The sequence below is a fragment of the Poromitra crassiceps genome (assembly GCF_964638095.1).
Source record: "Poromitra crassiceps genome assembly, chromosome: 4".
NCBI classification, from domain to species: domain Eukaryota; kingdom Metazoa; phylum Chordata; class Actinopteri; order Beryciformes; family Melamphaidae; genus Poromitra; species Poromitra crassiceps.
The window spans coordinates 26430068-26442978 of NC_139626.1; the positions used below are offsets into that span (position 1 = coordinate 26430068).

The 12911-nt window shown below is 45.2% G+C and overlaps 1 protein-coding gene across 1 annotated transcript; it reads left to right on the forward strand.

Annotated features, from left to right (window-relative positions):
• On the forward strand, nucleotides 1–12693 carry LOC310775166 (WD repeat-containing protein 18-like; the record flags this gene model as incomplete). Its single annotated transcript, XM_083635267.1, has 4 exons — nucleotides 1–321; nucleotides 6089–6383; nucleotides 9139–9311; nucleotides 11938–12693. 4 exons carry the CDS (start codon nucleotides 1–3, stop codon nucleotides 12439–12441), a joined length of 1293 nt encoding a protein of 430 aa, XP_083491393.1. The 3' UTR covers nucleotides 12442–12693.
• Nucleotides 12694–12911: the final 218 nt, after the last annotated feature.

A 12911-nucleotide genomic window follows, 5' to 3' on the forward strand; every position in this document is an offset into this window, starting at 1 on the left:
ATGGCGGCGCCCATGGAAGTGATGGTGGTGTCGGACTCGGCCGCGCAGCTCTGGAACCTTGCCGTGTTCGAGCTGCAGTCCGGGACCCAGCTGCTCTCGTACCGCGGCGGGAACACTGCGTGCCGCGGCCTGGCCGTGCTGAACGGGGAGTTCGTGCTGGGAGCCCAGCTCGGGAAGAACTTCATCAACGTGTGGGAGATCCAGAGGAAGGACCAGCTGCAGCACAAGATCGTGTGCCCGGGCGTAGTCACCTGTCTCACCGCCTCGCCCAACGGCCTCTACCTCGCCGCGGGCATCGCTGAGGCCGTTTACCTGTGGGAGGTTAGTCGCAAATGCCGCAAATGCCGCATGCTTTTGGAACATTGTTTGGTTGCAGACAGTAACATATTAATCCACTGGGTGGCGCCGCTTGTTTAATGTTTGTACTGCAGTGTTGCCAGATCTCGCGAGAAACAAGCAAACGGGTCTTGTTGCTGGTTTTTCTCGCGAGGTCTGGTAACTCTTTCCTTATATCTCACAATTAAAGACTCAAAATAAGTGATTGTCATAACTGCCCAAACCTAACCTCTTGAATTATGAGATAGAAGGAAGCTTCTGAGCGATTCTAAATTTCCAAATTTAAATTAATCATAAAAAAGTATGATTAGTTTAGTTGACACCAAGACTGTTGCCTTCAAGTGGGCTCGTGCTTACGGTGAGCGATATTTTTTCCCATGATGGCGAAGGCTAGGCGAAGGCATGACCCGCCCCTCTCTGCCTCTGATTGGCTGACTGCACTCGGCTGCTCTCGCCTGTTTCCCAGGCGAGCCAGAAGTAATCTCAAAAGAGTCTAATATACTTTCATTCAATGTCACGATGCAGTGGGGGAAAAGTAGGCTACTTCCAAGCATTATTCTTCCTCTAGATATTAGTGGTGTGTTTGCTGGACAGTTAACATTCATACTTTATTCAAATGACTGTTGCTGAGGCTGAGCCTAGCCTTCGCCATCATGGGGGAAAAAATCGCTTAGCGTGATTACCAGACCGGCGTGTGCACGACGCGTGATTTCTAACCCCACATAGGATAAGCAATAACCACGCCCTGTGGCGCCGGGATTGGCCAGGAGCAACACTGGAGGGCACGCAGCCCAGCGATTTCATGAACCAACTGAATAGCTCTTGAGAACGGACAGCGATTTCGAGAGCGGACATTGAAATGAATTATGGTCACCTACCTTCCTTAGCATAGTAATAATAATAATAATAAGTATAATAATTGTAATTACACAATGTAGCCTACACAATCTACAAAAACATGCAATAATATAAACGGTGTTGTGTTCACGTTCATAGCTCATATAATATAATGTATCATATCTTAATTTCAAGCTCAATTCTTACCCAGAGAAAAGGTACAGCACTGAAAATGTAACAAGCAATAGTTTTTTAAACATCTTTATTTTAAAAGATGAAAAACCCCAGGTGCTTTAGTCCCAAGCTTCAATGCTCCTGGCCAATCCCAGCGCCACAGGGCGTGGTTATTGCTTATCCTATGTGGGGTTAGAAATCACGCGTACACGACATGCTTGGCATTCAAGTGGTCATGTCGTGAACATGCGCAATTGACTAGAAGCCACCAAGGCTAACAATTTAGCAACCACTAGCTAGCGAGCAGCTAACTATGTTAATGCAGGAAATGCAAAGGCATAATGACAGCAGTTTTGCTTGCTAGCCGGCATGAAAGACACCACTGTGTGTTTATTTTTTGAATATAGTCTGGTAGGGGTGTGGCACCATACAGTGCCTGGTCTCTATGAGGCTTCATAGAGACCAGGCACTAGGGGTGGGAATCACCAGATGCCCACGATACGATACTGAAACGATACTTGAGTCACGATACGATAGTATTGCGATACTGCGATATTTTCGATATTGCGATATATTGATATTGCGATATATTGAATATTGCGATATTTCGATATATTGCGATTTCTTACATTTTCAACTGCAAATGATGTCCCCAAAGGAAAACTTTGTCATCATCTGATTTATATAAGAACAATTTTTCAGTCTGTACATCTGACTTCAACCATTTTATTGCAGCAACATTGTCAAGTAGACATACCAACAACTTTCATAAAGTTTGTTTGTTACAGTCTACTTACAGTCCACCTTAACTGGATGTGTGTGTGGACTACTGTACTTATGTAGTTTTTGCAACTTCACTTCACTTACACAAAACATCTTGTGCAGCCCATTCAGTAACTGGAGAATTTGTAAATTACTGTTATGACAAAACTGTTACTGTTAAAACAAAATGAAAATATGCTACCGTTTGTTTACTGCTGGCCTTGGAACTAAAGTTTATAGTAGCCCGGTGGCCTGGCATGGCCTGCAAAAAAAAAAAAAAAAAAAAAAAAATTTTTTTTTTTTTTTGCAATATCGATACTTGGCGTCCAAATATCGATACAATATCGTCAGGCAAAATATCGCGATACTGTGGTGTATCGATTTTTTCCCCCACCCCTACCAGGCACTGTATGGTTTAAAGGAGAATTTCGTTTTTTTTCAACCTGGACCCTATTTTCTAACCTGACGCTGCCAGATGGACGGTATAGCTCCACATACGTTTCCCTAAACCAGTCGATCTGGGAATGCAGTAACCAGACCCGCTGACGGAGGCGGGCACTTTTTCCAAGCTACTTGGCAGGTGATTGGATGACCCATCTGTCTATCACCGCTGGTGGGTGTTAACTTCAACCAATCAGATCGCCGAAGTTGCCTGTGCCTGATCTCCGTGGTATTCATTGATTGAGTCCTCACGGTCGTAAAGTCACCTTCGAAGCATTTAGTTAGATTATAACGAACTAGTTGTGTGGCTTAGCCTTCCCAAATGTTGAGGGTCGTTTTTTAGAATTTAATACATAGAATTGGGAACGTTACATTCAATTTCATTCAGACTGCCTGTCACTTCCGCGGCGGCAGCCATGTTGACGAGTGAAAAGAACTACAAAGACCATGTACCCACTACTTGCCCAGACGAGCCTGAGCCCGCCTACGGCTGCCGCTGATTCGTCGGGCCGGCATGGTTCGACCAATCATCTTAACTGCCTGTGCATGACAAGATGGATACGTCGAGAGAATCTCTTTTGATCTCGCGAGGTTATCCATCTTGCAAGCAAGGTTACCTATTTTCCACACTGTATGTATCTAAGGGACTCATCGTGACTATCATCGTATTATTTTTCAAATTGGTCGAGTACTCACCGAGATAGCCTTTTTTACAGCTCGAGCAATGTGCTCAAACAACTACACAGTGTACTTACACAGGGCAATCCTGCACCGCATCGTCAATACACGTTCGCTAATAAAACGACTCTATACATGAATATTATCATCCGGGGTTTACTGTGGGACAGAGAAAATGTGCGTATGAACTGAAGAGGCGAGGAGAGAGAGAAAGGAGCAGAATTGTCTCAGCAGCACAGCGCTGTTGATGAGAGGTGAAATCCTCGGTGTTGACACAGCGCGAGCTTCCCTGCTCCTCTCGCTCTCTCTCTCTCTCTCTCTCTCTCTCTCTCCTCGCCTGTTCACTTCACGCCCATTTTCTCTGTCCGGAGAATTCATGTATAGAGTTGTTTCCATGTTGCCAGACACTATTGACAGTTTGAGATTCCCGCCGCCGGCAAACCAAGCAGTTTTATTAGCGAACGTGTATTGACGATGCGGTGCAGGATTGCCCTGTGTAGTACACTGTGTAGTTGTTTGAGCACATTGCTCGAGCTGTAAACAAGGCTATCTCGGTGAGTACTCGACCAATTTGAAAAAAAATACGTCACTATGAGTCCCTTAGATACATACAGTGTGGAAAATAGGGTCCAGGTTGAAAAAAAAATAATATCTCCTTTAAGGCCACGGCCCAGTTCCACAAAGCACCTTAGGTTAAGATTTCCCTTAAGCCCGAAATGCACAGGGAGTGAAACTTGATGCGCGTCATTTGACGTGGAGCTCAGATCGCTTTGGCCACTGCTGGAACCTCATTTGACGCTCCAAAATCGAAACGGGTTCGGAGTACGGGCGTCTGCAGCACGCTACAAACAGGCAAGTGCTCTGACTGAGGAAGTAATTCTCCGAGATTGCTACAAACTGCGGTCCCACAACCAAAAAACATATTTAAAAAGCATTTAAGTAGCTATGCAAATCTTATATGTGTACTAAAATCATTGTATTATCCATTCGAAACCCAAATAATATTTGAGATAGCCGTAAACGTAATAACTCTGACTTAATAAATCTAACTTTGAACCAATTTCGGTGAATGACCCATCGATGTGCGAGCGTGTGTTTTTAGAAAGAATAAAGCCGGTGTGAGACTGCGTTTGCGGTAGTGATGCGTGGGATCAGGGTTTTTTAAGGCCCGCACCAACCCAACCCGTCATTGGAGCCAGCCCGCCCCGCCCGGCCCGTTAAAATATCTGAAAATGCCAACCCAACCCACCCAGAACCCCGCAATGGCCAATTTAATGTAATATGTCTCCGCACTCAGGGGGAGCGCAGCAGAGCTCTCCAAGGTGTGCAAAGTAACTGTCTCTCCCCCCCCCCCCTCTCTCTCACACACACAGACACTCACATGCGTGCGCGACAACAGTTGTACTGCTCTGGATGCGTTGCGCGACTGCTTTGTTGATTTCTTTCTGCTTCGTCGACGTTACAAACTCAGCTATTATCTGTCTTTCTTCAATTAATCCAAGGTCTTCAAATGGAGGTAGCAGGTAGAGGCAGGCTACAGAAACACTTCTTATTCTTCCACATTTCTTTTAATTACCTCATGCGCTCTCAATTGGTCATGTAGCCTACTCACGTTGCAGTAAAGTTACAAATAGATCACAGTCGAGTCCACAACAGAAAATCTGCAGTGGCATTAGTTTTATGGACACTTCAAATAATAATTACAGCGAATGATCCTTCCAAAATTTGAGAGCACATAGGCTTACCTCATTGAAGCGTTTCTTTACTCCATGTAGGCTATAGAGTGCAAACGGCTTCAGAGTCACCTTGTGTATGCTTGTGTGTAGGCCTATGTGTGTGTGAGAGAGAGTTCACATCTTAATAAAGGGTTACTCTGCGTGTTTCACTGCTCTAAATTATTTAATAATGTTGCATGGTCACGTTCTGAGCCTGCCCCGCCCACACCCGCGATATTTTCATAATTTGCCAACCCAGACCGCCTGCGGGGCGGTCCAGCCTGCGGGACCCAGCGGGTTCTAGGTGACCCGCGCATCACTAGTTTGCGGACTTGTCGGGGATTCTAACGGATGGAATTTCTTCGAATTTGCCTCAAGCGTCCACTTGGACTCAAGGATGAACTGATTACATTTTGGTGGTCAAAGTTCAAGGTCACTGTGACCTCACACACCCAATTTCCAAGCTCTAACACAACATCACAGGAGCACCTTGACGGAATTTCTTCCAATTTGCCTCAAATGGCGATTTGGACTCAAGAATGAACTAATGGCGGAGGCATAAGTCCGCGTTGCGGTCGTTCTAGTTTATGTTGCTTTACTGGGTTTTTATTCGGTAATCCAATCTGGAGCAGTTTATTATGCTACCATTGTGACTTCTGTGTCACTCTATTGTGGAAAATTAATTTAAACTTTAATCACAAAGCTAAATCAAGCCTGTTAGAAACAGACAGAATAGTGGAAGCTAGGCATTTTTACGTTCAAAATAAAAGCCGTATTTTATAACTGGGTAAATAAAAATCATGGTTGTCGACTCACTACGTGTTAAAATTGACTTTAGTTGTCTGTGTTCTATATGTCTTCTGTGTATTTCGGATCACACACAAAAAAACGTTGCAACATGCATGAATAAGACTTAGTTTATTTAATTACCATTATTGTGAAGGTTTTAACCAGAAGTTTCAATGTTATTCTGGCTCCCTTGGCGCTTTTGCGGCTTCATGTCGGCCTCAGCCTGCACGCAAATCGTTATCACAACAGCTGTGTATAAATGTGAAATGAAAGGTGAGCACGCAACGCTAGTTTGCTGTTTTATGCAGAGACGATTGTCGTCTAAACAGGGCCTAAGGCATGTTAACTCGTTACAGGTTTCCACAGGGAACCTGCTGGCTGTGCTGACTCGGCACTACCAGGACCTGACCTGCCTGCAGTTCACCGATGACAGCAGCCATTTTGTCTCCGGGGGGAAAGACAACCTGGCTCTGGTGTGGAGTCTGGCTAGCGTGGTGCAGCTGGATTCAAGCCATGCCCCCGAGCCTCGCCACGTCCTGTCCCGCCACTCCCTGCCAATCACAGACCTGCACTGCGGCCTGATGGGCCCACAGGCCCGAGTCGCCACCGCCTCCCTGGACCAAACTGTCAAGCTGTGGGAGTTGTCTTCAGGTCAGCTTCTTCTCCTTTTATTCTTTGTTTTATCTTTGACTTGAAAGGTACATACTGCCACCTACTGTATTGGCGTATGGAGAGATTATATTTACACAACAGTGTGGTAGTGATGCTCGGTATAGAGCTCGACAGTCACGTGACTTTTCGTGACGGTGCCAATGTTCTACCATGGTGCCAAAATGTCACGGTGCCTACTATACCAGCTGCTTTATACAATGCTACTACCGTGAGACATTATACTACCGTGGAATGATGGTGCCAGCAGCACAATGCTTTACGTCCGTTCCCAAATCCACTGGTTTCTGCAGTCATCATCCTATAGCGACGTTAGCGCACCCTCTTCTGTAATTAACAACACGTGTGTGTGTGTTTGTTTCTATGTGGCTTTGAGGAAGGTAATGCTGTAACGTTATGTGGAGCGCCAGCTCCTAGCCCTTTGGAAAAGCCAGGCATTACCATACAGGTTGCTACTTAGATCAGCTGACAAGAGTCTCGAGACACAGACACACATACTTTTGTACGTTAACAACAGGACAGCTCTACATGATACCAGCCGGCTTGGATAGGCTATTAGCCTCTAGCCTAGGTAAACCCAGCCCCCACGTGACCTGCTCTCTCAGTTCCCAGTCACTACTACCTTGTGACTGTAAGCAGGGTGAGCCTGAGAGCAGGTCACTGGGGGCTGGGTTTACCCAGGCTAATTAGCCTCTGCTCTGTGCTACAGCACAGAGCCAGGTGACTGAAGTGGGCAGTGGCTGTCACTACCAGCAATTTGAACGGCGCAAAACAAATAACGTTAACGTTACAGATCCTCACCAACAACGTGTGTGTGTTGAATTTAACTAGCTGGCAGAAAACTGACTGAATTACTGGCTGATGTAACGTTAGATTCGCGTGGGCTTTTGAACCTAATGTAATGAGAGAGAGTTTAGGAGAAATGGCTAGAGAAACGCAGCTGCTGTATCTATGGAGCGACTCCAACTTTCACTTTGGAAACAGGCGAGTTAAATTCACAGTTGAAGACTTGTACTCACTTTGGGTTGAAAACAGGAAAGAACGTGAAGTTTCTTCTTTGTCTTAAAAAGTTTTCACAACAACACAGCCGACTTCCCATGCACGGGGGACGCCCCGGCCGCATTAAACAAGCACACCCAGCTCAGAGAACTAGTGGAGCGGAGGAGGGGGAGGGGAGGCTTCCCTGAACTGAACTGGGTGCGCTTGTTTAATGCCGCCGGCGCGTCCCCCGTGCGTCACGGTAAGTGGACTTGGCCTTTTTTATTATCAAAACGGCACAATTTTAATTCGAACAGATAATTAATTAGGATGATCCGATGTAGAAGGCTCAGAGGTTGATGGGGGGTCGGCCCATCACGATGGTCGATGCCATCGTCCATCGTGCCAACCCTAGTTGTAACAACAAAACATGTGGGACTCCTGAGTAACGTTAGCAGCCTCGCTCTGTCTGTCTGAATAATGTCCTCCTCCACAGGTGCTGCTACATGTCAAGAGACTGCGAGTTAAGCCGAGGTTACACTACAAGACTTTCCCCCCGATTTTACACAATTTCCAGTTGGGCACAGTCTGTCTTTGTCCACTAGTCTGAAATGCAGTCGTCAATTTAGCGGAGGTAAATTGACAGCCTACGTCGGGCGAATCAATCAGTGAATCAATCGCTCGCACTTGTTGCCGACGCTCGTATGATATAGCCTATATGAGGAGATAATAGTCATTATGTGTTTTGGTGCGTAGCTGGCTAACATGAGGGCTTTGTGAGACTGTTTCATTCTGGCTCTCCCGTATAGGCTACCAAACGTGACTAGAATGAAATTCAGTCGTCAATTTAGCAGAGGTAAAAAGCGTCTTTTTACCTCTGCTAAATTGACAGCCTATGTCGGGCGAATCAATCAATGAATCAATCACTCGCGCTTGTTGCTGACGCTCGTATGATGAGGCGATGAATCAAAATGCTTAATACCACAAATAAAGACAAAGGAGAGCTGACGCAGGTGCCAGGTGTGGAGTGGGAGAGATGAAGGTGCGTAGCCCAAGTTGTGTGCTGTCTGCACTGACACTGTCACAGTTATTAGGCTACTTTTAGCTGCGTTGTTTTTTCACCAAGGCAATGTCCAGAAGATATGGGTTCATGAGTGTCTGCAGATAGATAGGCTACAGTAGGAGCGTGCATGTTGTCTGTTTCAATAACGAAAGCGTCCTTACCGAGAATGACGTGCCTGTTGAATGCCAACCAATTAAATATTGTTATACAGAGAGGGGAGGAGTGGAACCTGTAGCACACAGCTCTGTGTGTGTGTGTGTGTGTGTGTGTGTGTGTGTGTGTGTGTGTGTGTGTGTGTGTGTGTGTGTGTGTGTGTGTGTGTGTGTGTGTGACCTGCTCGAGATAAGCTGTCTGTAGGGAGCTGAGCAAGGTCGCCTGTCCATGTGACATGCATTTATAACTAATAACTCATACCAATAATCATGTGTATGCAATTATAGCTTATTGATTATGAAATGGAATTTCTTCACATTTCGCTCAAACGTCAAACTCTGGACAGACATGGATGTCGACTGCTCACTTGTTGGCGGAGGCATATATCCACGGTGCGGTCGTTCTAGTTGTATATTATGTTAGACGTTTTCTGTGGTTTTGCAATGAGAGCATTCTTCTGATATATTTCTCCCCACCATGAACAGCAGTTGAATCCTGTATGATCAAACCTTAACCTAGTTAACCTGACTTCCTCTTTTTCAGGTGAGCTCCTCTTGTCGATCCTGTTTGACGTCGGGATCATGTCCGTGACCCTTGACCCCTGCGAGTATTTCCTGTTCTGTGGCGGCAGCGATGGAAACATCTTCCAGGTCTCACTGTGCAGCCAGAGTCTGAGTAGAGAGAAGGCCTTCCAGTCCGACAGTGACGGCAACCAGGTCAGGGATGCAAACAACTCACTTTTCGGCAAATTATGCTTTTGTCATGTCAATGAAAATTGAAAATTCATTCAGATTTTTTTTTTTTTTTTTTTTTTTTTTTTTGAACGGGCGAATCTCATTAAAGATCCCTATAGTTTTTCTGTAGTGGTCATAACTGACCTATTGCGAGGAGGTTACGAGTACTAGCCAATCAGACGCAGAGTAGGGCGAGTAACAATGAGTAACGACCTTAATTACATGTGGTGTGTCTAGGGGGTGGGCACCCCTGAAATCTTGTTGACCACCCGAGGTGCCACCCCAAAATCCTGAGGGTTTTTATTTATTTATTTATTTAACCAGGTAAGTCATTAAGAACAAATTCTTATTTACAATGGCGACCTGGCATGGGGGCCGGTGCCCCGACATGACATGACAGGCTTTCAGAGTGAAGAGCCTGCTAGCATATGAAACATAGAAGACATGGCTGATACCAATGGATGCCTTAGGTAGGGCTGGGCGATAAAGCTAAAAAAGTATATCGATATTAAATATTTCATATCAGTCAATATCGATAATTATTGATAATTTTTAATGACCCATTTTTATTAATAAAAAAAAACGAGAAGAAAAACTGTGGATTTAACCACTTTATTTTGAACCACCCTATTTTCAAGGCACACAGGTAACACTGTCACACATACATGCTTAGTGCAAGCAGTAATTGACAGGCATGGAGTAGGCTACAGTGTCATAAGTGGTGGTGTTAAGTTAAGGGTAGGGATGCGCCGATCGATCGGCACGTGACCGGAAATGGCCGATTTCCACATGATCGGCCTCGACCGGTGATCTGCGCCGGTCACTCTAAATAGCCGATTCTGTGAGCCGATTTTCACGTGACGTGCACGCACCCGAAAGCAGCGAGACCGAGACGGATGAGTTGCAGCCAAAACAAAAGCAGCCACTACACACATGCCACAGCATGTGTTCGTCTGTGTGGGCATTTTTCACCGTCAGTGAAGACGATACAAAGCTTGCAGTTTGTCACACATGCAAGTGGAAAATAAGCAGCGGAGGGGCAGGGTAGGTTGGAGTCCAGTCCAGTCTGAGCGGCTCGCTTCACCTCACTGGCCCCTCTTCCCCAACTAGCTGCAGTCCACATCACCGCTGCCTGCTGCAGATCAGCTGCTGCTGCTATCTGTCAGTCACGACTCACGTTGTAACGTGGATACAGGAGAGGACTGTTTCGTATTGCGAATATAACGACGAACATAATAATAAAACGCATCGGACCAGTGTGCAAGGTTTTCTGTGCGAGATGATTTTTTTTTCTAATGGCGTATTAAAAAAACGGACTCTGTGTGTAAACTACGATATTCAAACTGAGTCAACTCAAACTCATTTCCTCATCTACTCAAGAACAGCCAAATCCACAACTGTAAAGTGGGCATGGCTTCGAAGCTCTGGGCTCCAGACCTATAGGCTATAAACTCCTTGTCCAGGGATAACATTTTGACGTTTATTTATTTTATTCTATTCGTTTATTTGGCAGGGACATATACAAAAAAAACATTAAACCCCATAGGGGAAGAGATGCTTTGTAGCCATAGCTACTTTCCATCTGGAGCCCCTGTTCTGTGTAGCTGTGGGATATACTGGTTGTTCATTGTATTTACACAAAAAAGAAAAGCTCTGTCCAGTAACCTGGAACACTTTTATTTTGAGATGTTTTTGAGTGAGATCGTCCTACCTCATGCAAATGATAAGAAATGTGACATGAATCTTAATTTTCTATTAAAGCAAAGTAAAAAAAAAAAAAAAAAAAACGTAAAAAAATAACCTGTCAATTATTGTTCTTAGAAAGAAAATCGGAATCGGCCACAATCGGTATCGGCAAGTCAGACTATTCAAAAATCGGAAATCGGAATCGGCCAAGAAAATGGCAATCGGTGCATCTCTAGTTAAGGGCTCTTGTGTTTGTGCGTCGATGGGCCGGGGGTTGTGGAGTATCCTGGTTGAGGTGGGCTGGTCTGGGTAGAAAAGTCCAGGGCCGTTTTTGAGTCCCACGACCCTGCATGGTGACGTTTTATTTAGATGACATACTGTAGAATTGCCAGCATTATCACGTGCATTTCAGGGTTGTTTAACATTAGGTGATTCAGTGAATGAGCTGCCCCGCATTCCGCAAAGTAACGTTGCAGACATCCGCATTTGTTAAATTGGTGTGTAACATGTGTGTAACGTTAATGTCCCGGTCGTACAAGACGCTCAACGGTAATATGGAACAGGTGTTACATTGTCAATTTCCGTTAACATGAATTGAAACTCACATCAAATTCTTTGTAACGTTATAGACAACAGTGTTAAGTATTTGTGTGACCTCATCTAAAGTGAGGAATATCTATGCCTTACAAAGCATTTATAAATTAGATTAACTACAATCATTAGATAATTATAGATTCGCTTATTAATCAGGAATAAAACATTTATAACTGTTTATGAATTTCTTACTAATGCTTAGTAATGTATGAACAATGCTTTAAAATGATGAATCAAGTATTTACTATTTTACTAATACTTAACTCATGCTTAATAGTGTGCAGTTATGGTTAACATTATGGTGTATGATGTGTTTGCATCCCTGCAGGTGTTCAAAGGACACAGGAACCTGGTCACCTGTCTGTCGGTGTCCATGGACGGGACGCTCCTCCTGTCGGGGTCCCATGACGAGACAGTGCGCCTGTGGGACGTCCAGAGCAAGCAGAGCATCCGCTGTGTCACGCAGAAAGGTCCGGTCAGCAACGCCGTCATCATCCCGGCTCCCGCCAACATGTTCCTGCCTGACAGCCGACCGGCCGTCGCTCTGCCTCGCTTCAGCCGCCACCTACTCTCCTCAGAGGGGGAGGGGGCGGAGTCAGGAGGGGCGTGGCTCCGCCTGGGATGCCACGCGCAGGACGAAGAGAAGACCTACCTGCAGAAAGCCCACAGACTCTACTCGCTGATGGACGCTGTGACAGACAAGGCCGTGTTCGGCGAAGGAGAGAACACCAAGGTCCGTGTGGCAGAGTTGGAAGAAGAAGTTCAGACTCTGAAGAAAGTCAACAAGGATCTGTACGACTTCTCCAGCTCGCTGCTCACCAAGCCCACATAGACACACGCGCACGCACACACACACACACACACACACACACACACACACACACACACACACACACACACACACTTCCCTGTAACCTGTAGGCATATAGCAATTAGAGAAGAGAGAAAGAATTTAACTTGGTATGTTTTACATGCTAGTCTTCATTTGAACCCAACAAACACACACACACACACACACACACACACACACTGAACCACCCCATCAATGTTGGGACAGTTTTGTTGTTGTTGACTACAGATATCAGTCCTCAGTTTCCGAATCCTGTAAGATGACTTTTCTACTTTTTGAAACATTGAAAAATAAAAACTGTTGAAAGAAAGAAAAAAGTGTTAAATAGTCGTGCTTCCTTCATCTTCACAGGTTACGTCTCCTGTTGCATGATGGGAGTCTCACATTCCATTATTTTTTCCCAGAAGAGGCTTGTTTGATTTAACCGCATGATAAAGTCTTAAGCTCCATTC